This window comes from Acartia tonsa, unplaced genomic scaffold (genome assembly GCF_053477335.1).
Source record: "Acartia tonsa isolate MP-2025a unplaced genomic scaffold, ASM5347733v1 sca4, whole genome shotgun sequence".
Lineage (NCBI taxonomy): Eukaryota > Metazoa > Arthropoda > Copepoda > Calanoida > Acartiidae > Acartia > Acartia tonsa.
The window spans coordinates 139,424-163,959 of record NW_027649598.1 but is presented as its reverse complement, the minus strand read 5'-3'; the positions used below and the strand labels follow the sequence as shown (position 1 = coordinate 163,959).

General features: G+C 34.3%; 1 protein-coding gene across 1 annotated transcript; it reads left to right on the top strand.

Annotated features, from left to right (window-relative positions):
- The first annotated feature begins 13,211 nt into the window (after positions 1–13,211).
- On the top strand, positions 13,212–14,950 carry LOC145311316 (uncharacterized). Its single transcript, XM_080150522.1, has one exon. The coding sequence runs from the start codon at positions 13,521–13,523 to the stop codon at positions 14,697–14,699; it is 1,179 nt and encodes a 392-aa protein (XP_080006648.1). The 5' UTR covers positions 13,212–13,520; the 3' UTR covers positions 14,700–14,950.
- Positions 14,951–24,536: the final 9,586 nt, after the last annotated feature.

The following is a 24,536-nucleotide window of genomic DNA, read 5'->3' as shown; positions in this document are numbered from 1 at the left end:
ATCATTTTATCTCCTATTATCTTATCCCTGGCCTTACTGGTAATTTTTTAGTAGCGAAGCTACTCTATAATTCACTTTGTCCGTCCGTCCGTCCGTCAGTCCGTAACGCTATGGGGGAAATGGGATTTACTCAGCTCCTTTAAAAGATAGAATGCTGAAATTTTTTGACAACATTCCCATCATTAAGGAGCACAATTAAGTATAAAACATCAATGGCGGTAGGACCGCTTTTTTGCAGGTTTTAGGCTATTTTTGTATTTTTCACATTTTTCTCCATATCTTCAGTGTTTATGGTGCGATTTTCAAAATTTTTTCAGTTATAGATATATGAACTAAATTTCCAGTCGTTTCAAGAAAACAACTATGACGGTTAGACTGCCTTTAAGCAGGTTTTAGGCTATTTTTGTATTTTTCACATTTTTCTCCATATCTTTGCTGTTTATGGTCCGATTTTCAAAAATTTGTTAGTTATAGATATCAAAATTAAATTTCCTGTCCTTTAAAGAAAACAACTATGAACGTCAGACTGCCTTTCAGCTGGTTTTAGGCTATTTTTGTATTTTTCACATTTTTCTCCATATCTTTGGTGTTTATGGTACGATTTCCAAATTTTTTTCAGTTATACATATCAAAATAAAATTTCCTGTTGTTTAAAGAAAGCAACCATGACGGTCAGACTTCCTTTTTGCAGGTTTTTGGCTATTTTTTTATTTTTTACATTTTCCCCCATATCTTTGGTGTTTTTGGTCCAATTTTAAAACTTTTTTGGGATATCAGTATCAAAATATTTTTTCCCATTGTTATGAGCATCTTTTATGTAATTTACTTTAACCGTCATCATTTACAAAATAAAACAGAGTTTCGTGTTTATTTTCTCCAATAAATCAATTAATAAATACACTTCAAATCTACTTGTACATATTACCATCCATGATTTTATTTTTTGTGCTTAGCTACTTATGATGTTGTCATCCTTGTTTAGTTGTTAATTTGTGACAGATGCGCTATTTATGGACATACTTGTCTTTATAACAGTTCACCGTGACTTAGTTTCCTTAGTTTCAGTCTTTGTTAGGTATTTAGTAATAGACAAATTACTAGTAGAAATACTCATCTTTTAATTAGAAAAATTACTAGTAAAATGCTTAGTATATAAAGTAGTAAGATTTTCTTCTAAAAAGATTAAGATCTCAATAACTACTGAACCAAATGGGTTCTCTATTTTAGGAAAGCTTCACACAGGTCCTGTTATGGTTTAAGGCTATATTAATTCTAGATTAAATCTTGGGATGGTTCTATGCTATTTTTAAAATTCCCCTTTGCCCCTTTGAATTCATAGCCCCTATAAGCTAGGTGAGTAGGCTTTAGTCTATAAATATAAACAACCTTCTAATATTTTTAAAAAACATTGTGTCTAATTGTTATAGGAATTATTGAATTATTTTTTTCAAAATAGCTGGAGTTCATACGGACCGACCATAAATTTAGAAAAGCTTCACTTAGTAAATAAAAACAAAAAAATTAAAATGTATGCAAAATGTCTAAATGATACTCTATTAGTTTATTTTGAAACAAAGAAAAAATTTAAAGGCCTTTCTCAATTTGATAGATAGATATTTCCTATTATAAAAATCAATATTTCTTTTTACTTCAAGATCTCGTTAACCGATTAAATTATATATTATAGAAAAGCTTTCGGTCCCGGTATGGTTTTAGGCTATTTATCTAAAATCTTTTGATATTTTAAATGTATCTTCTCCATCAGAGACCCCATATGCTAGATGCACAGCCGGAAGCTATACAATTAAGTAAATTGTTTACTATCTATGTGTTGATACTTAAAATCTTTTAAACGGATTAAACAAATAATCCTTAATTTCATTAATATCCTGTTTAAGTAAGTAATAGGTTGTTTTAGTTTATATGGCAGTCTGTCGGTGTATTCTTTAAGATCTTGGAAACTGCTTGAAAGGATTAAGTTCTCCTTTTCCAGGACGCTGTTCATAAATCCTATTGATCCATTTTTTAAAAATATATTATTTGAGGGTGGTAAAATGAGGGGTTTCAAAGTTTGAGGGGGGTAAACAACTCTCTACCCCCATCCTTAGACGTCCATGACCCCCCCCCCCCTTACTACATAACATTGAGTTTGTTGGATTATGGCCCTTAGAAGTTAGGGGCGCAGCCGTTTACTAATATTATAATAATTCAGCCTAAATTCATTTAGTAAATAATTTGGAAAGTATTTTCACTATTTCAGTAATTTCAATACAAAACATTCTTTGTTCATAGTTGATATCTACCTATCTATCTATCTACCTATCTATCTATCTATCTATCTATCTATCTATCTATCTATCTATCTATCTATCTATCTATCTATCTATCTATCTATCTACCTACCTGTCTATCTATCTATCTATCAATCTCTATCATTATTAGACAAGTGTTGTTTAAAATAATTACATCTGTAAATCAATTTAAACAATTCTCGTCTCCATAAAAAAATATTTTTACACTTGCCAATCAAAATCTAGGAAAATTTATAATTAATATTATATGTCTGTTATTTATATCAAATTATGTCACCAAATTTGAAGTATTTTGTCTGAATGCAATTTATATGGTTTTTGTGGGTATGGTAACTTTCGTGGCAACGCCTCTTTCTTCCTATTTTTACAGTAGCTTTTCTCCTATTTCTAGCCCTTGCGGGGGGCTCTAGCACTGCGGGGCAATCACCTAGCCCAATATAACCTAACCTAAAATATCCTACCAAAAGCCATTTAAAAACTTTTGAAGTTTGAATTTTTATCCACCCACCCTCCCAAAAATTAAAAAACTTGGACGTCCTTGCCTATATAATATAAAAGAATTTACCTCCCCCTCCAAATGAGAAAGCTAGGACTCCCGTTCACATTATTGTCTAAAATGACCAAACTAAAAAAAGTTGAAAATGAATGCTAAAATCGAAATATATCTTCATATCTTAGAATATTGTAATTACTTTAAAAAATTATATTTTGAAATAAATTCTATTGTAATATAAAACTAGCAGATGCGCCCCTATAATCTAAAATGGCTCTGTATTACACTAAGAATAGTCTAAATCCATCTTAAGATCTATGAGAAGCTTCCCTAAAATAGAGAACTTAATCGGTTCAGTTAAAAGCGAGTTTCTAAAATTAAAAAAAAATTCTTTCTATGATAACTTACCCAAAACAAGGATGACAACATCCATAAAAGCGAAGCACTGAAACGGGAGGACAAATGGACATTAACACTTGTATAGTGTCAGAACTGAATAATCAGAATATAAAAGTATAATAGTCGAAGCAAAATTGTAAGTAAATTTGTTAAAAAACTGCTTGATACAGGATAATGTTTATGGACAAACTTACATTAAAATGGACGTACGGACTTTCTGGTAACGATTATAGAGTTGCTACGCTTTCTAAATCGTACCTAACTACTAGAGGAATCATCATGCAAAGTTTGAAATCGATAGGACAATTCTAACAGGCCTAAATTAACGAATAAAAGCTATCTATCTCGGACGTACGTACGGACGGACCGACCCTAATTATAGAAAAGCCTCGCTTTTAAAAATACTTTTTTATTGTTTTAAAAATATCGTTGCAAGAAATAAATATTAAACATATGTAAATTGCATTTAATTAACTGTCCTTTATTTTATTTAAGCGAAGCTATTCTATATTTTGTTTTGGAATCTTTTTGTCGTTACAGCATTAGTATTACTAGTGGCGTGGACAGAGTTTTGGAATGATTTTTTTTCATGGGGGAAATGCAGGCCTTTCTATCTCTAATTTTAAAAGGGGGTGTTACTGTTGAAATAATTAAAAAAAAACTAATTTTAAAGAAGTAAATAAAAAATATTTTCTGAATATTTTTAAAAAAAACGTCAAAACTGATTTTTAAAAAAAGCTTTATATGTACAGAAAAATTGAAAATTGACAAAATTGAATGATTTCTGATCTTAAAAATTAAACGGATTTGAGAGATAGATAGATAGATAGATAGAGAGAGAGAGAGAGAGAGAGAGAGAGAGATTCGCCTTTCTCTTTCTTCCTATAAATTATTTACTCTTGCCCCTTCTTTCTTTTCAAGTTCTCTCTCTCTCTCTCTTTCTCTCTATCTCTCCCTCTCTCTCTCTCTCTCTCTCTCTCTCTCTCTCTCTTTCTCTGAATAGTAGTGTTGTGTGATAACAACCAGGGGTAAAGAAATACTTATTAAAAATAGTAGCGAAGCTCCTCTATAATTTTATTTTATTTGATCAGTCTCTCACTGTAGAGGCCTCTAGGGACTTTATGAGTAATGGGGGTTAAGGGGCCGGGGAGGTTATGTCAACCCTTCACTTTTCATTTCAGTTCAAAAAAGAAAATTAAAAAAATATAATTTGGGTTGAGGGGTGTATCAGGAGCGATTATCTTGGGAGGGTGGAGTTACCCTCCCCCAAAACAGTTAAATACCTTTCCTAGAACTATAAAAATCTTCATTGGAAAGGAGAACCAAGCGATTAACGAGATCTTAAACTACAGACAGACACATAGACATTCTGTTACTTTTATATAAGTATTAGAATTATATATGATTCAACTATTTTTGAGATCTTTACTTATAAACTTTATAAATTTTCCATATCTCTGAGAATTAATAGCCTGACCCCTTCTCTTTCCCCCTTCCCTATGAAACCCCCTTTTCTTTTTATATACCGGTATTTATACAAATTAGCTAAAAAAAGTAATAGCGATTCTTTAATTAATACCACAGCTAATATAGTTATATGCCCTATCATTATAGTAATAGCACGATTATAAGGGATAATCCTAGTTTAGGAGTGGACATACCCGGTATCATGAAAATTAAACCCCCCCCCGGGGGTATGCATCTATTTTGACACCCGGTGAGTATCAAAATGGATACCCCCCGTATGCGTCATTTTTGACCCCCCGGTAAATGTTAATATGGACACCCCCCCCATATATCAATATGTAGGGGGGTGTCCGTTTAGACATATACCGGGTGTCAAAACCGACACATGCAGGGGGGGGGGGGGTCAAGTCTATTGAGGTCATTACTCGCGCGAATTTCCTCTAGACTAATAAACATCTTTGACCCCAATTCTATTTCAAAGAGGGGAAAGGGTTGGTTAGGATTGGTTAATACCTTCTTAAGGACTAGATAGAAGTAGCAGGAGGCTCTGATCACATATAAAAGATGATTAAAATGATAAAAGTATAGGATAAAATAGTTTGGCCATTGTTTATAAGTGTTTGTTATGTGTTTTTAATGCCTGTATGGTCATATTGTAATTTGGCAAGTCTAAGTTTCCTTAAAACTTGGAGACATCTATGTGTGAATTTTTAAACTAAACAAATATTTTAACTTTTTCTTGATTTTACTCCCAATAGATGTAAGTCCCTAGATAGAGAATTAATACAGACCAATAGGTGAATAAAAAAAACGTGATTTTTAACATTTTTTTGACTATACTTTTAAAGTAATGTAATGGCTATAGAATAACGGCCTTTTTTGCTGTTTTCAACGTTGTTTTAACATTAAAATTGTCAAATTTAATGCTATTTTTAAGCTAATTTAATAGGTACAGATAAAAACCAGTTTTGAGAGAGTTTATAATGCTGTTTTCTTATCGTTTTTAGTGCCTTTTTTACGAAAGCGATAACTTTTTTCGTATTGCTTTGATGTTAATAAAATTTTTTGTGTGTACTAGAAACTACTTAAACTAACTATGTTTAAAATTTCATTGATTTACGATGAAAAACTACCGAGTTAGGGCCATTCAAAGGGGGATCGTGATTTGAGGAGATATTTTTAGTGTCATTTAGTACCTACGGACAAACATCGCATAATTAAAGGATTTTAAAGTTAAAAATCGAGCACAAAGCATAACATAGCGGCGATTCTCATTTGTTTGAGGAATCTACACAAAAATTTTCAGACTCCTATCTTTATTTTAAGTGGGTTTTTTTGCAAAAAAAAGTTAACGTTAATTTTGTTGAAATTTAATTGATACGAAATTTAAACGTAAATAACCTACGGACAAACATCGCATAATTAAAGGGTTTTAAAGTTAAAAATCGAGCACGAAGCATAAAAGAGCGGCGATTCTAATTTGTTTAAGGAATCTACACAAAAATTTTCAGACTCCTATCTTTATTTTAATTGGTTTTTTTTTGCAAGAAAAGTTAACGTTAAAAATGACTTCGCAACCAATAATATCCGCTAGATTAGAATCGGTTCTGAGCCATACTGAAATGCATCATATTACATACAATTTTCTCTTAATTAATAAACCTGTAATGAATAAAGCTAATTATATTAACAGGACTAATTGGTACCCAAACTTTTATAACCATTAGTAACCATTGGACTGTAAGTTATATTTGGTACCCAAAGTTTTATAACCATTAGTAAACATTGAACTTTAAATTACATTGGGTACCCAAAGTATTATAACAATTTGTAAACATTGGACTGTATATTACACTTGGTACCCAAAGTTTTATAACCATTAGTAAACATTTCACTGTAAACTACACCTGGTACCCAAAGTTTTATAACTGATATCTTTACACCTAGTCTCATACAGGACTTACTCTAAATACTGGATTTTAAAGAAATATATAAAAGTTTCCTATAAAAAAGTTAAAAGAATTGTATTTAAACTTGTAAAAAAAAGAAAGGGATAATCCTAGTTTAGAAGTGGACATACCTGGTATCCCCCCCTCCCTATCCTGATTTTTTACATCACCACCCGTCAAAAAAAAGATTTTTGTGCTTCGCTACTTATGGATGTTGTCATCCTTGTTTTTAATTTTGTTTATCCAATAAAGATATTTGATAAAGATTGTTTGTGTGTGTGTGTGTTTGTGTGTGTGTGTGTGTGTAAGTGTGCGTGTGTGTGTGTGTCTATGTATGTGTGTATATGATATAGATTTACTAATGGATCTAAAGGGATAAGACAATGGCCGTTAAATTGATGTTCGTACCCATTGATGAAAGACAAAATTACCCCTTGTGTAGATGAAAATTATTGGGTGAAAAATTTGGATAACCATTAATAATTTAAGAGTACTCAAAGTTTTTTGTTGTTATATAATTTTGGGTACCAGTATAATTTAGAGTCCAAAGTCCGGGATTTAAAACTTTGGACATTAAATTGATGTACGTACCCATTGATGATAGACAAAAATAATATCGTCTGTAGATGTAAATTATTGGTTGGTTAGTTTAGACACTAATATCAGATACTTAAAAGAATCAACCAATGAAAATTTAACAAGAGTACCCAAAGTTTTTTACTAACCTTGTTATATAATTTTGGGTACCAAAGTCCCGATATTTGATGATTGAATAGTCCTATTGAAATAAAATTATTTTACTTTTATTTAAAGGGATTAGATAAACCTTATCATAAAGAGGATGTCTGTTTGTTTGTTTGTCTGTCTGTACCAAAGGATCTCGCTGAACCGATCGGGTTCTCCTTAACAGGTTTTTAACTATTTTGGGGGAGAGGCCTCTAGGGGCGTGGCCGCTAGTATAAGATAAATTGATGTACATCCCTTATAATAATAAACAAAAGAGTTTTCTTTCCCACTTCTCCTCTCATCTCCCTCATTTTTATGACGTCATAGGAATCGAAAGTAGGAAAGATTGGGCTTCGTCTAATAAAAGTTTTTTGAGCACATAAATAAAGGAGTATGTATCTAAAACTTTGGGCACCAGTTTAATTTACAGTCCAATGTCCCCTCCCTCCCTGTTTATGATACGGATATACAAAATCATGATAACCGGTGGACCAATTTGTTTTTTTAAATTAAAAAATTTAGATAATCATTTCTTATTTATATAAAAGTAAGGATTTGTGTATGTCTAGGTGTACCGAAGGATCTCGCTAACCACTGAACCGTTATAGTTCTCATTTACAGTGTAGCTTCTCATAGGTCCTGGGAAGGTTTACAACTATTTTGTGTAAGGGTACCACGCACCACTCTTAAAAAAAAACATTTTATTTTCCAAATTCATCTTTTTAAAACTAAAATTCAAATAGGGGGGAGGGTCAATTTCCCCATCCATCTCAAGTGCCCTTAGAGGCAAAGTCGCTAGTTTATTATAAATTAAAAAGATAAAGTAAAATCTTTTTTTTTGGAGGGGGGGAGGATATGTGTATTTTTTTATTATGTTATTATGTTATGTTTTGTTATGAACCTTCCCAGGACCTATGAGAAGCTACACTGTAAAGGAGAAGGATATCGGTTCAGCGGTTATCAAGATCCTTCGGTACACAAAGACAGATATACACTGATTTTGTTACTTTTATATAAAGATTTGTTAATTAAGAAAATACTGTTCATAGTTATTTCTCGTATCGTATTATTAACGGCTTTCCGCGGATATAGAATGTACAATTATAAGATTAAAACTAGTTTTTTTAGCCCCGTGGTGCCGAAGGCACCGGCTAAAAAAACTGGTTTTAACTAAAAAAACTAGTTTTAATCTTATGATTGTACATTTCTATATCGATAGGACAATTCTAACATGTCTAAATTAACAAAAAAAGCTATCCGTGACGGACGGACGGACCGACCCTAATTATAGAAAAGCTTCGCTTTTAAAAATACTCAAAACCAACCCAAAGCTTCAATGAAAGAAACCAAATTGGTCCGCTGATCCTTGCATAGAAAAAAAGTAGGTATATATAGGGATAAGACAATGTAAAATAAATTAATGTACATGATTCACAAAATTAACCCTTCTTTAGATTACGATTAGTGGTTTAAACTTTGAAAACTCAACTTAATATAAACCAACCAAACAAAATTCTCTCAGGTCCCCAAAATTCTTATAAACATTATTAAAAAAAACTTTGGGGACAAGTGTAATAAACAATCCGTTGTCTCATCTCTCTCTGAGAAAAAGAAAGACAGTTAGACATCCTGTTACTTTAATATAAGAATTAATTGCACCAGTAGAAATAGAGAGAGAGGGACAATTGGCTGTTTATTACACTAGTCCCCAAAGTTTTATAATAACATTTTCCTATGACATTAACAAAATTAAGATAGATGGTCAAACATTTACCCCCCCCGGTATGCATTTATTATGACACCCTGTATGCATCAATTTGGACACCCCGTATGCATCAATTTGGACCCGGTATGTATCAATTTGGTCACCCCAATTTTTTTGCTTTATTGCAAATAGCTTGCCTCTTTTGTGTCCATCACATGACAAGGGAAGGAGATGGTCCATTTTATTGAGCAGTCTAATCATCTCATAACTCCATTGAGGATGAAGCCTCAGCTATTCCAGGCCAAATTTCAGGCCCTATATATTAGTAACAAAATCTCCCACTAGGAGTCTCAATTTTTAAATAAAACAAGGCACAAACCTACAAACTTTCATCAATGTTAGGTAAAAAAATGACATTTTCTACACCACACACATATTAGAAAATAATTTTATTATACAATAAAGTCAGTTTAATACAAAACAACATATGGATAGTAGCAGTTGTCTAACTATATACCTCCTTATGAATAGAATATCACCTTATCAATCAACCCTTTCCCCTCTTTGAAATAGAATTGGGGTTAAAGATGAATCTCAGTCTAGAGGAAATTCGCGCGAGGAACGACCCCAATGGACACTGGGATTATATGGGGGGGGGGGTATCCATTATGTCACTTACCGGGTGTCCAAATTGTTGCATACCGGGGGGGGGGGGGGGGGGCTATATGTTTGACCCTTTATCTTTTTACCCCGTATCTTTCATTATATACCCTGTATGCTATATTTTTGACCCACTATGTATTGTTCATTACCCATTTGTCTGTTTTAAGCAAAAAAAAATTGGGGTGACCAAATTAATATATACCGGGTCAAAATTGATGCATACCGGGTGTCAAAATAGATGCATACGGGGGGGGGGGGGTATTTGTTTGACCATCTATCTTAATTTTGTTGGTGTCCAAATTGATGCATACGGGGTGTCAAAATTGTTGCATACCGGGGGGGGGGGGGGGGGGGGGGTATATGTTTGACCCTTTATCTTTTTACCCCCTATCTTTAATTTTGTACCCTGTATGCTTTATTTTTGACCCACTATGTATTGTTCATTACCCATTTGTCTGTTTTAAGCAAAAAAAATTGGGGTGACCAAATTAATATATACCGGGTCAAAATTGATGCATACCGGGGGGGGGGGGTTATATGTTTGACCCTTTATCTTTTTACCCCCTATCTTTAATTTTGTACCCTGTATGCTTTATTTTTGACCCACTATGTATTGTTCATTACCCATTTGTCTGTTTTAAGCAAAAAAAATTGGGGTGACCAAATTAATATATACCGGGTCAAAATTGATGCATACCGGGTGTCAAAATAGATGCATACCCCCGGGGGGGGGTTTAATTTTCATGATACCGGGTATCTCCACTCCTAAACTAGGATGCTGCCCGATTATAATATAAGGTTTGACTATAATAATATTTACGTTATTAAACATCAAAGTACTTTAGATTACTTAAAAAGTAGATATTTTAATTATTTATAAACTTGAACAGAAAAAGAATAAGATATTTATGAACATTAATTGCTAAAATTGATTTAATATCGCAAATATTTATAAATTGTAGAATGGAAATTTTTTTATCAAATTTTTTTTGGCTTCAATGAAAATACACTTTCCCTTACTCTCTCACTATCTCTCTCTCTCTCTCTCTCGCTCCTTCTTTTTCTCTTTGATTTACCTCTCTCCTTTTATAGAAATAATACTCAACTCATATGTAGAATTTTTTCATCGTAAATTCCTATAAAGAGCTATCTTTCTAATTAATTTTTAAAAATATATTTGGCGATTTGAAAACAAAGCTGCTAAAAAACCAAGGCATTTCCATACGTCACGTGGCTTTCTTGATGAAAAAAAACAACCAAAAAGCTAGCTTTGCTGGGTAGGTATAAAAAATTTCGTTTATCAAGCTTAAAGGGGCTCCTCCCAATTATTTCCCCTTACACAATTTCCCCTCTCTACACTATGTTTAAAAGTTAACACTGGGATGGAATATATATTTTTGGAAGTTGGATAAAAACTAAACCTTTTTCAATTTTGTAAAAAAATGAAGCAAAATTTAAAAAACATATTTTTAATGTAGAAAGAGATTGGGTTATTCTTTTTTATCAACTTTAAAAGCCAAACAAAATAAAATAGAATATATTTCATAAATTTGTTACAAATTAAGAATCTTATGCAAGCATAGAGATTTAAATTCAAATAAATAAATCTATGGGCATCGAAAAGTATTTTTTAAAGTTTAAACTTTAGCTGATTTGAGACCATAGTGAAATGATCCACAGTGGCTAAAAACAGAGTTTGGAATTTTTTTACGCCCCTCACATCATTAATGATTAATTTAATATTCTATTAATAAATGTTAAATTCAATTTTTAAATGTTTTAAAAGGGTAAAATTTAAGAATTTATCATTTAGAAGAGTTTAGAATAATAAAGTCATGAATCTATTGATTTTCCGGACTAAGTCACGCATAAGGTTCTAATACTAAACACAAAATTAGGCTTTTATAACTAATTCTATTAATTTTCGCCCATAAAATTATTAAAAACTTTCGTTTTATATGCAAATAAAGAGATTTTGACAAGTTTTAAAGAATGTCATTAAATTATACAAAATGTGCGTTTTGAACATGAATTGTTAAAGCATAGTTTTACTTTTTAGTTTGGTATAGTATTAGTAAAAAATAATTGACCAGGTAAATGTAGACTTTTCAAAACTATGATTTTAAGGAGCGTAGCTTCTCTATAATTATTGTATAATATTTGGCTGTACGTCCTTCCATAAGTCTTTTTCTAAAAAGACAAAATTATAATTAGTGAATTTGAAATTATGAAAATGTCTTATTTAGTGATTTATTGACAAAAAATGTCAAAAAATAAATTAAGTTTTATATGAAATATTGTTGAATCCTTCATATATATTGATATAGGCGTGCGTAGGGGAGGGGAAAAAAATCTTAAAACCGATTATTCTTTATGAATCTATTATTTACTAGCGGCTACGCCCCTAGTGGCCTCTAGGGGCACTTGAGGAGGGGGGAGTCGAATTTTATAACCCAATTTCTTATTTTAGATTTTAAAAGAAGTAAAAAAAATATTGGGGGGGGGGGGGGTGGTTGCCGCCCCATTCATTTTTAATTTTAGGCAAAAAAATCTAAATTTTTTTCGTTTTTTCTTTCTTTATTTCTTGGGAGGTTGGGGATGTCCCACCCCCCAAGGAAATAGTTATAAACCTTCTCAGGACCTATGAGAAGCCACCCTGTTAAGGAGAACCCGATCGGTTCAGCGGTTAGCGAGATCCTTTGGTAAAACACACAAAGAGACAGGCGGACATCCTGTTACTTCAGTATATGGATAGTCCGATGAATTGTTATTTTAAAAGGCAGAAACGAAAGTAGTTTATTTTAAGATGCTAGGGCCGCAGTCGAAAGTTTGAATATAATTTTTTTTATTGTCTGTTTTTGTTAGCTTAAAATCATAGAATGACCTCAAAATGTTTTTTGGAGGTTTAGATTTTTTTCATATATTTTTTTGGTAAAGTAAAGCTAAGGGGTAGATTACTCTTTACAATGTCTCTTACTCTAGTATGGGATGTGTAGGGCCCGCCACACAACTAAGAAAGGAGCTAGGCCGCTAATTTTTCGCTCCACACATTTCATTACAAAGCTAGCTTTTAAAAAAATTATTAGGTTTCATATTTTTAGTTTTTAAATAATTTTAAAATATTTTTCCTGAGAATTGTTAAAAAAGAATTTTTTTATAAAGCTAACTTTATTAATTGTTTTAAATATTTCTAATAAAATTCCGTGAAGGATGGGATACTCGAGAGCGAGAGAAGAGTATGGGGGGAACAAGGGAAAAGGGGGAAAATCTGGTATAAGAGAGAATTTTGGCCTTAAAAGGGCAAAGTATGGGGGAGCAGTTTTTAGGAGCTGGGGAAAAGGAAAATAAATGCGTGGGGGATTAAAATACTTTGGCGAAAGAGAAAGAAGGGCTGCAGTTGAATGGGAAAAGAGAAGGTAAGAGAGAGAAATGCGGGACTCAACGACGAGGGGCGGGGGGAGCTTGAAAGGGAGTGCGGGCCAAGTATTCTACTCTTCTATATTCTATTCTATATAACTTAAAGTTCGCCAGTTTTTGAGAAACCTCGATTTAGTTCGGACACAACTAGCAGAGGTACGTGAAAGTAGTTACACTACTTCGACAGACAAAGAAACAGATACAACTCCTCTTGCTGAAGGCATTACAGCATAAGAGCAAGTATATTTTGTGCGAGGAGAGATTGCGTGACAATTATATATTCTGAAACTTGTCATTTTTAGCATTCAATAAGACAAGTGTTGGAGTGGCAAGGGCCAAAGACAATTGTACAAACGTTTAACGTGACACGGAAATTAATAAATGCTATAATGACAACTGAAGTGTTAAACATTATGCCGCCGGCGGACAGTTCACCGAGGGGTGTGAAAAGAACGGCGGAAAATGAAAATTCGGCGGTCACAAGTGATTTAGACTATGAAACTCCGCCAAAACGGCGGATGAGCGGCAATTTTGCTGACACCAATGACAATGAAAATGGCGAATCAAGTGAAAAATCTGCAAATCAACAGCAGCAGCAAAAGCGGCGGAGACGCCGCCGCCGCCAAAAACGCTCCGGTCAACACAAAGGCTATTATGAGATGACAGAAGTGGAGCGGCGGAAATATGAGGAGCGAACCCGCAATCGTCTGGAGCGGACAAAAGAGAAAATGTTGGCCAAGGGTCACATGTTGGCGCCCTACAATAGTACACAGTTTCTTATCAACGATGCCAATGACGATACGGTCCGCCTGTTGGACGAGGCGCTGCATGACAACGGCGGCGGCGCCAGCCCGGGCGGGGCAAGCTCTAGCTGCGGCGAGAGAAATTCCCGCTCCCGCCAATCCTCCTTCAGTGTTGAGGAGGAAGAGGATTATTTCTATTCCTCGCCAGACGATGAAGGCGAGTTCTTGACGAAGGAGTTCAGCAAGGATTATGAGCAGAGTAGTGTGGACAGACTGGAGGGCATGCCGAAGGACCGACTCATCTTGGAGTACCTCGGCATGGAGAAACAGGTTGAGGCGCTGGAGAAGCGCCTGGAAGAGATCCAAGACCGCGAGGCGGTAAAGGCCCTGACCGGCGAGGTCGACTACGAGTTTTCCCGCGGCGAGATTCCCATGGAGCCGGAAACAGCACAGAAAATTAAGGTGTTCCAGGCTGAAATTCGGCGGTTGGCCAAGGAAAACAAAGCCCTGCACATGGAAAATGCCAGGTTGAAGCGGAAACAGCGGTCGGTGCGGACAAGTACCACTGCCGCTGGCGGTAGCGGCAGTTTTTGGACCGCCAACGGGTCCACATCATCGTCGGACAGTGAGGATGAGCAGCAGTTGACTAACGGTGGTGACACAAATGACCAGCAGGATCTTTTCCCTGCCATAAAGGCAGCAGTTGCTGTCGGCAGTTGCCATAGCAAAGGCCGTGAAACGGACGGCGGCAAAACTGAAGACACAGGCTATGAATCCACACAGAGCAAGGAACAGACTCCAGAACGAGATTTTGTGCGGCGGTAAAACGGCGCTTTATCTCCCGAATTTTTTTATTGTATTGCGCTGTGAAAGTTTCTAATCTAAAGCTGGAGGCTTATGACGTTATCGCCAAACCAAATAAAAGCCGTTGATGGTGTTTTTTTCGGCGGTAATTGATCAATTTTTAAACTGTGTCTGTGATTTTCTATAAAAATTGTCATTGTTAATCTGTGTATAAATATCTTATATATATATTTTCTTTATACCATCTTTTTATATTAATAAAATTATTGTGCTAAAAAGATTTGCTTTATATTTAGTAGCAAAGCTACTCTATAGTTCGAAATATTCACCTGTATGTTCGACTGAAACGTTTTAGGAGATTTCCTCGGCTACTGTAAAATATAGACAGCTGCAACTTATTTCACCCCCCCCCCTGAAAAAAAGACAAAAATACTGAATGGACCTCCATTTTAAACCTGAAATATATTTGAGTTTCTAGATTTACATCAATTTAGGTTATGTGCTTTGCTTTATTTAAATTGTCATCCTTGTTATAAATACTTCGCCTATTAATACTGGTTTACTTAATGATGTAAATTTATTGTACAATGACGCAATTCTTATTAAATAATTTGCAAAGCCACTCTATTCTTGGTCGGTATGTACATCCTTCCAACGGATTCTTTCTTTAAGCTAGTTGGAATCGTCCTTATCTTATGATTCCTGTCAAATTAAGGCACGGTTAAGAAAGGAATTAGGATCATAGCAAAGCATCTATGGTCTTTAAATGTCATTAATCAGACGATCTTGTGGCAATGCAAATTTTTACTGCAATAAATGGTTGTTCGTATTATCGTTTAAGAGCTTCGCTCTTTTTTTTTGATGTTGTCCTTGCTTTGCATTACATATGTCCATAAGCGCAGCAACAAGAATAATAGCAATTTTCAATGAAAATGTAAAAGCATATCTATCATACAAAGTAGCTTGATGTCTGTCCGTCCCTTAAGATCTCGGTAACAAACCTAATGGTCCTGTGGTGGTTTTAAACTATTTTCTTGGGGAGTGGGACACCCCCTAAAATTGAAATTTCCTCCCCCCTTTTTAAAAAAATTTAGGGGGTGGGGAAGAGTAGGGTTCGGAGCACCAGAAATTTTCATTTTTCAAAAACTACCTCAAAGGGCAAAGCCCCTAGAGACTAGGGGCGAAACCGCTAGTAAACTTACAATTCACCCCCTCTCTTAACAGAAAAGAAATTAATCCTGAAATAAGTGGCGTGCACAGGGTTTAGCCAGGGGGTGGGGGTGAAACCTTGTAGGGGTAATGCAAGTAGGATCTTAATATTCTAGGGGGTGTTGACTTCCCCCCTTCTGCAAGAGTACATATGCCTGTAACCTAAATTTTGCACCTTTTGGAAAGCCTTTAATTAAAATTTTTATTGAGGGGAGGGTGCTAACTTGAAAGCTTCATTTTAAAAGATATTTGTTTTCAAAATATTTTTCTTTCTAATCATATAGCGTAGCCTTTTAGCTGTTTCTAGGGATATTAATTTTCTTAGATTGACTGTCAGACATTAAAAGGAGGGGGGGGGGGGGGGTACGGTTTGCTAACCTCCCGTCAAACTGAAAAAAAACCTCATAAAATTTTAAAGCAATACATTTAAATATCACCCTTGAAATCCTTCATTTTAACCCCCCCAAAAACCGTCTTTGATGACAATTTTGTTGACATTTTATGGATATGCAAATTTTACGTGTTGTCGTTTAGATGGCTTTTTGATAAAAAGTAGTCCTGGCTGACATATTATCGACTTGCCATTGTTAACATATTTATGTCGATTGTAGGGCTTTATTAAAAAGGTGGTCATTACTGGCATAATATCGACGAATATATTGTATTTCAATCTTGAACGACGTAATACCGACACAAGTTTCGCCATGTTGTGATTTTAATGGATTTATTATTACTTGGAACTTTCACCAGGTTATCATGTACTCTAATGAAATAAAACTTGTAGCGGTCTAAATTAACGACCCTTCGCTCCACCCCTTTTAAACCATACCCCTCCTTTCGTACTGGATGAACGAACTGACGGGAAATTGACAATTATTCTCCTGTTATAATATCCACGTATATTCTACATCCATTGTGATGTTATAGTAGTGTCTTATGATGTCTTTAGAACTTGAACATTGTATGGTTTTTAAAGCAGGGAAAAGGGGAACCGCAAATCGAAGATTATTCCTCCCTCCCCCCTGAAATTATTTTAAATCAAACTAAGTGAATGTAATTAAGGTTGCTAACATGAAACTTGTTTATTGGTCAGTTCGTTCATCCAGTAGGAGAGGATGAGGTATAGGGGGTAGAATTGGGGAATCCTTAGTTTAGCAAGCTACAAGTTTCACTTTATTAGAGTCATTCATAGTCGACATATTGAAATTTTATATCAACAGACTGCTTTCATATTTAGCAGGTACTTTATATTGTAGCAGGAGATTCCTATGTTGATTAAGAATGGTTTTAAAGTGTAGCATCTCTATCATAACGCCATGTTTGTCAATATTGGAATTTGTTTTCTCGTATTCATTCGAATCCGGTGGATAGGAACCGGTTCTCATCCATACGAAAAAACTTTGTCTAGCATCGTATTATATCCAGCTTTCTACGAATATATAAATGTACAATCATAAGATTAAAACCAGTTTTTATAGCCGGTGCCTTCGGCACCTAGGGGCTAAAAAAACTAGTTTTAATCTCATAATTGTACTTTCTATATCCGCGGATAGCCGTTTATAATACGATGCGAGAAATAACTATTCTTTTTTTGTCATATCCTTAAATTCCTGGTGATGAAGGCTTTCTCTAATAATATAATCTATTTATTTTATTGACAAATTTATATAACTATCTATCTAGGGCTGTTGGGGTTAGGTTGTTAGGGGGAGGGGGGAGGGATACCCCCTCAATGATTTAAATTATTAATGGAAATCCTTTTTTAAAAGTAACATAATGTCTGACCGTAGCTTAATATCTCGCCAACCGCTGGACCAATATGGTTCTCCTGTACAGTGAAGCTTCTTATAGGTACGGAAGGTTTAAAAATGTTTTCGGGGAGTTTACTACCAGCCCCTCCCAAGAGCAATAACTCTTGAAAAAAACTTCCCCTCCCTCCTTTCAAATTTTTTTTTAGACTATTTTTAAAATTCAAAGTTGAGGATCGACTCTACCCAGCCCCCCCCCCTTTCATGTTTTTATCTATCTATCTAATAATATACATTACTAATTATCTATCTATCAATTAAAGTCATTTATTACCGTACCATTAGATTTACTTAGTTTTAGTATAGCGAAGCTACTCTACAATTCAACAAGTCTGTCACAAACATTTTTGGAGAAATCCACACAGCGCATAGTTTCCAATAAAACAATGACAACATCCATAAAAGCGAAGCACTGAAACTGTAGGACAAACGGACATTAACACTTGTATAGTGTCTGAACTAAATAATCAGAATATAAAAGTTGGAGAGTCGAAGCAAAATTGTAAGTAAATTTGTTGAAAAACTGCTTGATACAGGATAATGTTTATGGACATACTTACATTTTTAGGACTTGATTATAGAGTTGCTTCGCTTATAATATTGTTCTTTGTTGTCCCAGAAATAAATATATCAAAAATCAAATCAAACGGATGATTAGATCACATAAAAATTTGTTGTTTAAAAAGGAGAAAAATCAACATGTTGAAAATCGATGTACGGACATTCTTGTAATAATTATAGAGTTGCTACGCTTTCTAAATCGTACCTAACTACTACAGGAATCATCATGCAAAGTTTGAAATCGATAGGACAATTTTAACATGCCTAAATTAACTAATCTATCTCGGACCGACCCTAATTATTGAAAAGCCTCGCTTTTAATAATTATAGAAAAGCTTCGCTTTTAAAAAGACGCTATATATTTGAAAATTCTCTGATCTATTGAACATCTGATTTGTATCTCACTTTGTCCGTCCGTCTGTCGGTCAAACGAAAATAAAATATGATTTACTCGGCTTCTATGAGGCATAGGCTTCTGTAATTTGTTTTGAAGATTCTCTAAGCTAAAAATTAGATTTTTTATTATTCGGCTGGAGACTTTAAATCTAATTCTTTATGGTCGTTGTCTCGGGGAGGTAATAGGTTCGAGTCTTTCATAGTTAAAATAGGGGTAATGCCTAGGCACAAAACAGGCTAAACAGCTAAAATTTTCAGTGAAGATTCCTATGAGATATGCACATACAGACATTGGTTTGTCCGTTTTGTCTATTCCATTGTGCTTCGCTACTTATGGATGTTGTCATCCTTGTTTTTATCTATCTATGTACAAAACTTTCTATTTTTTAATTAATCTTTTTTACCCTAAATTACACCAAATGTAAAATTTATTAATGGATGTAGATTCATAGAATATACGTGGATATTATGACAGGGGAAAAAATGTCGTCAATTTCCCCTCTCATTCATTGTTCAGTTTGTTTATCCAGTACGAAGAAGAGGGGGGGCTGATGGTGAGATCTTTATTTTAGCCCGCTACAAGGTTTATTTTATTAGAGTACATGATAATCTGGTGTAAGAATCCAAGTAATAATAAATCCATTAATATTCATTCGAATCCGGTTGATAGAACTGGTTCTCATCCATACGAAAAAAAACTATGTCTAGCATCGTATTATATCCAGCTTTCTACGAATATAAAAATGTATAATCATAAGATTAAAACCTTATAATCCTATAATTGTACATTTTTATATCCGCGGAAAGCCGTTTATAATACGATGCGAGAAATAACTATTATGTCACTTAAAAAAAAACAATTTTCGCTGGACATAAACTGGTTCTTAACCGTGTAGAAAAAGCATATCTAGAATCAATTGCGTGCACAGCGCTTCATCAGTGGGGGGGGGGGGGGGGAGGAGAAGTAGATTTTCGTAATTTCAAACTTAATGGGGGTGTTGTCAGCCCCTTACACCCCCTCTTGTAGATAAAACTAATCTATCTATAATACAAAGTAGAACGATGTCTGTCCGTCTGTCCGTCTGTCCGTCTGACCGTCTGTCCGTCTGTCTGTCCGTCCGTCCCTTAAGATCTCGGTAACCACTGAACCGATCGGATTCTACTCTTCAGGGTATATACCTATTGGTCCTGTGGTGGTTTTAAGCTATTTTCTTGGGGGGTGGGACACCCCCAACCCCCCCAAAAACAAAAAAAATCCCCCCCCATTTTTTTTTTTTTTTTTTTTTTTTTTTTTTTTTTTTTTTTTTTGTAGAATTCTTTTGTAGAATTCTTTTGTAGAATTCTTTTGTAGAATTCTTTTGTAGAAATATTCTTTTGTGAAGAATTCTTTTGTAGAAGAATTCTTTTGTAGAAGATTTCTTTTGTAGAAAATTTCTTTAGTTCTTCTTATTTTTTTTTTTATTTTTTTTGTTGTCATCTCTTGGGGCAAAGCCCCTAGAGGCTAGGGGCGAAGCCGCTAGTGTATAATATGGTATATTTGTCAATGCATTTATTTTTCTTCTATCTATCTAACGATTTCATAAAATCAATATAGCTATCTATTTAATTATATATTACTCCTATCTAGCGGCTACCCCCCCTATAGGCCTCTAGGGGCACTTTTGGTCATAGGTACCGTCCCCCAAAACAGCTGGACCACCACGAAGTTTCCCTCACAAAAGGAGAACCATATCGGGCTAGCTGTTAGCCAGATCTTAAGCTACATACACAAACATGATGTTACTTTTAACTTACATTTAATTATTACTTTTATCTATCTATCAATTTCATAAATCATTATCTATCTATTTAATTATATATTTGTAAGTTACATATCTTCTATATAAGTGATACTTCTCTATCCATCTATGTTAAAAATCGATATTGTTTTATCTATCTATTTTTCTAGCTTTCTCGTATTTAAACCGAAGCTTTTATGCAATTAGGGTTAGTCCGTCTGTCACGGTATTTAATCATGTTAGAGACGTTCTATTAATTCTAAACTTTGCACAATGATTCTTATAACAGGTAAATCTTAGAAAGCGCATCAACTCTATAATTAATTACTATTCTAATATCTATGATTCGTATTACAATAAAAAAGGCGAAGACTGCCTATAATCACGCACGTATGTTTATATTCAAGCTTTTTTTTTCATTAACGTTCGTTTGTTGAGCTATGCGTTGAAGAATGTTGTGATCCTTGTTAGGATATGACAAATGTAGGATGATATAATAGTTATTTCTCGCATCGTATTATAAACGGCTTTCCGCGAATATAGAATGTACAATTATAAGATTAAAACTAGTTTTTTTAGCCCCGAGGTTCCGGAGGCACCGGCTAAAAAAACTGGTTTTAAGCTTATGATTGTACATTTCTATATTCGTAGAAAACTGGATATAATACGATGCTAGACATAGTTTTTTTTTGTATGGATGAGAACCGGTTCCTATCCACCGGATTCGAATGAATACGAGAATAATTATTTTAGTTTTCAGCTGCTTGTATTAGATTTAAATTATTTTGTTTCCTTTAACGCTATGCTGATACGTACTAGTGTTTCGCCCTTCCGTTTAGAGGGATGAGGGGGGGGGGGTATTGAAACCCCTTAAAATATTTGAAAATTTTGTTAATTATTCATGCTTTATAGCTCTGATAATTAATTTAGGCATGTTAAAATTGACCTATCAAATTAAAAATTTGCATGATGATTCCTGATAAAGTTAGTTACAATTTAGAAAGCGTAGCAACTCAACAAGGGTGTCAAAAAATTCCATATGTTCATTTTAAACAATTAGTTTAAATAATTTTATATTGTGTAGATTAACCAAGATTTTTAAAATGGTCACTATGTTCGATTGTCTGTTGGGTTTGATTTGTTTAGATTCACTGTGTTATGGATGTTGTCATCCTTGTTTAAAGCGAAGCTTTTCTATAATCAGAGTCGGTCCTTCCGTCCGTGACGGACAGCTTTTTTCATTAATTCAGGCACGTTCTGTCGATTTCAAATATTGCATGGTGATCCCTGTAGTAGTTAGGTACAATTTAGAAAGTGTAGCAACTCTATAATCGTTACCAGAATGTCCGTACGTTCATTTTGAACATGTTGATTTTTTTACTTTTTTAACAACAAATTTTAAATTATCTAATTATCCGATCGATCTGATTTTTGGGACAACAAAGTACAATATTATAAGCGACGCAACTCTATGATCAAGTCCTAAAAATGTAAGTATGTCCTTAAACATTTTCCTGCATCAAACAATTTTTCAACAAATTTACTTACAACTTTGCTTCGACTCTTTTACATTTATATTCTAATTTTTCAGTTTTGACACTTTAAAAGTGTTAATACCCATTTGTCATACCGTTTCAGAGCTTCGCTTTTATGAATGTTGTCATCCTTGTTTTATACAAAAATAACCAAACTAATATTTAAAATTTTAATTATCCTTTGAATTTATTGTATATTAGTTATTTTCCATTTAAAATACAAAAAATATATTTTTCAAATGAAAATTTTAACAAGATATTTAGTATCTTAAGAATTCATGATATTAAAGTAACAGGATGTTTATCTGTCTGTCTGTAGGGTACACGTGTGCCTCAATATCTCGGTAATTGCTAGATCAATTTAGCTTTTCTTCACAGTGAATCTTCTAATAGACCAAGAAAGGTTTTTAACCACTTCTTACCCAAAAGAACTTGTTTTTAATCTCTTCTTAACACTGAAATTGGATCAAAAAGTCCCCCCCCCCGACCTCATTAAATTGAGGTCTCTAGAGGTCTGTAGGAGCGCAGCCGCTAGTATTTATTTAAATTGCTGTATGTCCAATCAAATCTTGTAAACCACCGATTTGGGATAATGGTTCCAGGCAAGTTTTAAGCTGTTTGGTGTAATGGAATTAAATTAAATGTTCATGGTAACCCTATCCCTTTGAAGGTTAAGGGGGGGGGGGGGGGTCCCCAGAGGCAAGAGTGAAGTAAAAGAAAGAAAAGTGGGGGGGGGGGGGGGGGGGTTGTTGGAATAAGGATTTCTTAGCTAGAGCTATGAAATCTCCGCCCAATTCTAGGAATTAGGAGAGAGAGAGAAAGAATGATAGAGAGAGTGAGGACTGAGAGAGAAAGAGAGAGAAGGGAGAGAAAGGGAAAGAGAGAGAGAGAGAGAAAGAGTTAGATAAATAAAGAGAAAAAAGAAAAAGAGAGAGAAAGAGAGTGAGAAAGACAGATAGGTAGATAAAGAGAGAGATAATATATATGGGTAAGATAAATGGATGTTAAGTGATGGAAATAAAGCAAATATGGGAGACAAAATTTAATAATAAAATCTCCGCCCCTTTTCAAAGCAGACATATGTTATGATTATTTTAGGTTTGGAAGATGAACAATTATATCCATGAGTAGCGTAGCAATGATAATAAATTACAAAAATAACAGCAAACTGTAATATAGTAATTATTAGAAACACTTTTATAAACTAACAGTAATAGAGGGGGGAGGAGGGGGTTAAGAAAAAGTAAAAATATATTTCTTTTTTGGTGGGTAGAGTTACCTTCCCCAATAATATATATAAAACCTTTACTTAACCCGTAAGAAGCTTTACTGTAGAGAAGAACCATATCGGTTGAACGGTTAGCGAGATCTCAAGCTACAGACAGACAAACCAACTGTATATCTCAAATGAGAGCTGAAACGTTCACGATTCTTGAAAAAAAACTTTTTAACGGACGGACGAACATTTGAAGTAGATTCGCTACTAAAACGGCCAAGGAAAGAGGGTAGAATAACCCAAACTTTGTAAAATCTCCGCCTATTTATTCATCCTAATCTTATTTAATATATTGCTAATTAGGATTATTTAAGGTTAAAATATGCAAGGACGCCAAAGCTTTTTTTTATGGCCGGGGTTAAAATAAATGGTTTCAAAGTTTGAGAGGGTAAGATACCACTTTATCCAAATCTAGCGGTTACGCCCCTAGAGGCCTCTAGGGGCACTTGAAGAGGATGGAGCTATAACCCAATTTTTATTATAGATTTAAAAAGAAAAAGTTAAAAAAAGGGGCGATTTCTTTTTTTTGTTTGATTAGCGATAGTTTCTTAGAGTTTGGACCTAAGACTCCTGAAGACACTTTTGTATAGCCACTAGGGCCAGATTAAGCTCCACACTTTAGAGGGTGGTAGTACCATCCCTCAAAATAGTTACAAACCTTCCCTAGACCTAAGAGAAGCTACACTGTAAAGGAGAACCATTCCATTTCAGCGGTTAGCGAGATCCCTCGGTACAGACAGACAAAAAGAAAGACAAACAGACATCCTGTTACTTTATTATAAGGATTAAGAATTCTCAAATTAAGACTTATTTAATAAAATTGATTAAGACTAATTTTGGCTTAAGAAAAGTAAGTTATAATGCAGGGGCGTCCAAGCTTTTTTTTTTGGGGGGGGTATTGTTCACAAAATTTTGGGGGTGCCGTAGGCACCCCCAAAATCGTTTGGGGGTGCCAAATGGCCCATTACCCCCCCCCTTGGACGCCTATGTTATAATGTGTATGTTTATATTGTAATTTTAAAACAAGGATGAAAACATCCATGTATAATTTGTCAGGGATCTAGAGGGATAAGATAATAGTCGATAAATTGATGTACACCCAATGATGATACACAAAATTACCCCTTTTGTAGATTACAATTAGTGGTTGAAACGTTTAAACACTCAACTTAAAAACAACAAATCTCTCAAGTGAGAATAAAAGCCGTAGCCGTTGGTTGATAATAAATAGATGACTATAAAAAAATCTTAAAAAGTTAAATTTATTTTGAATCTATGGATTTTTGAGAAGTTTA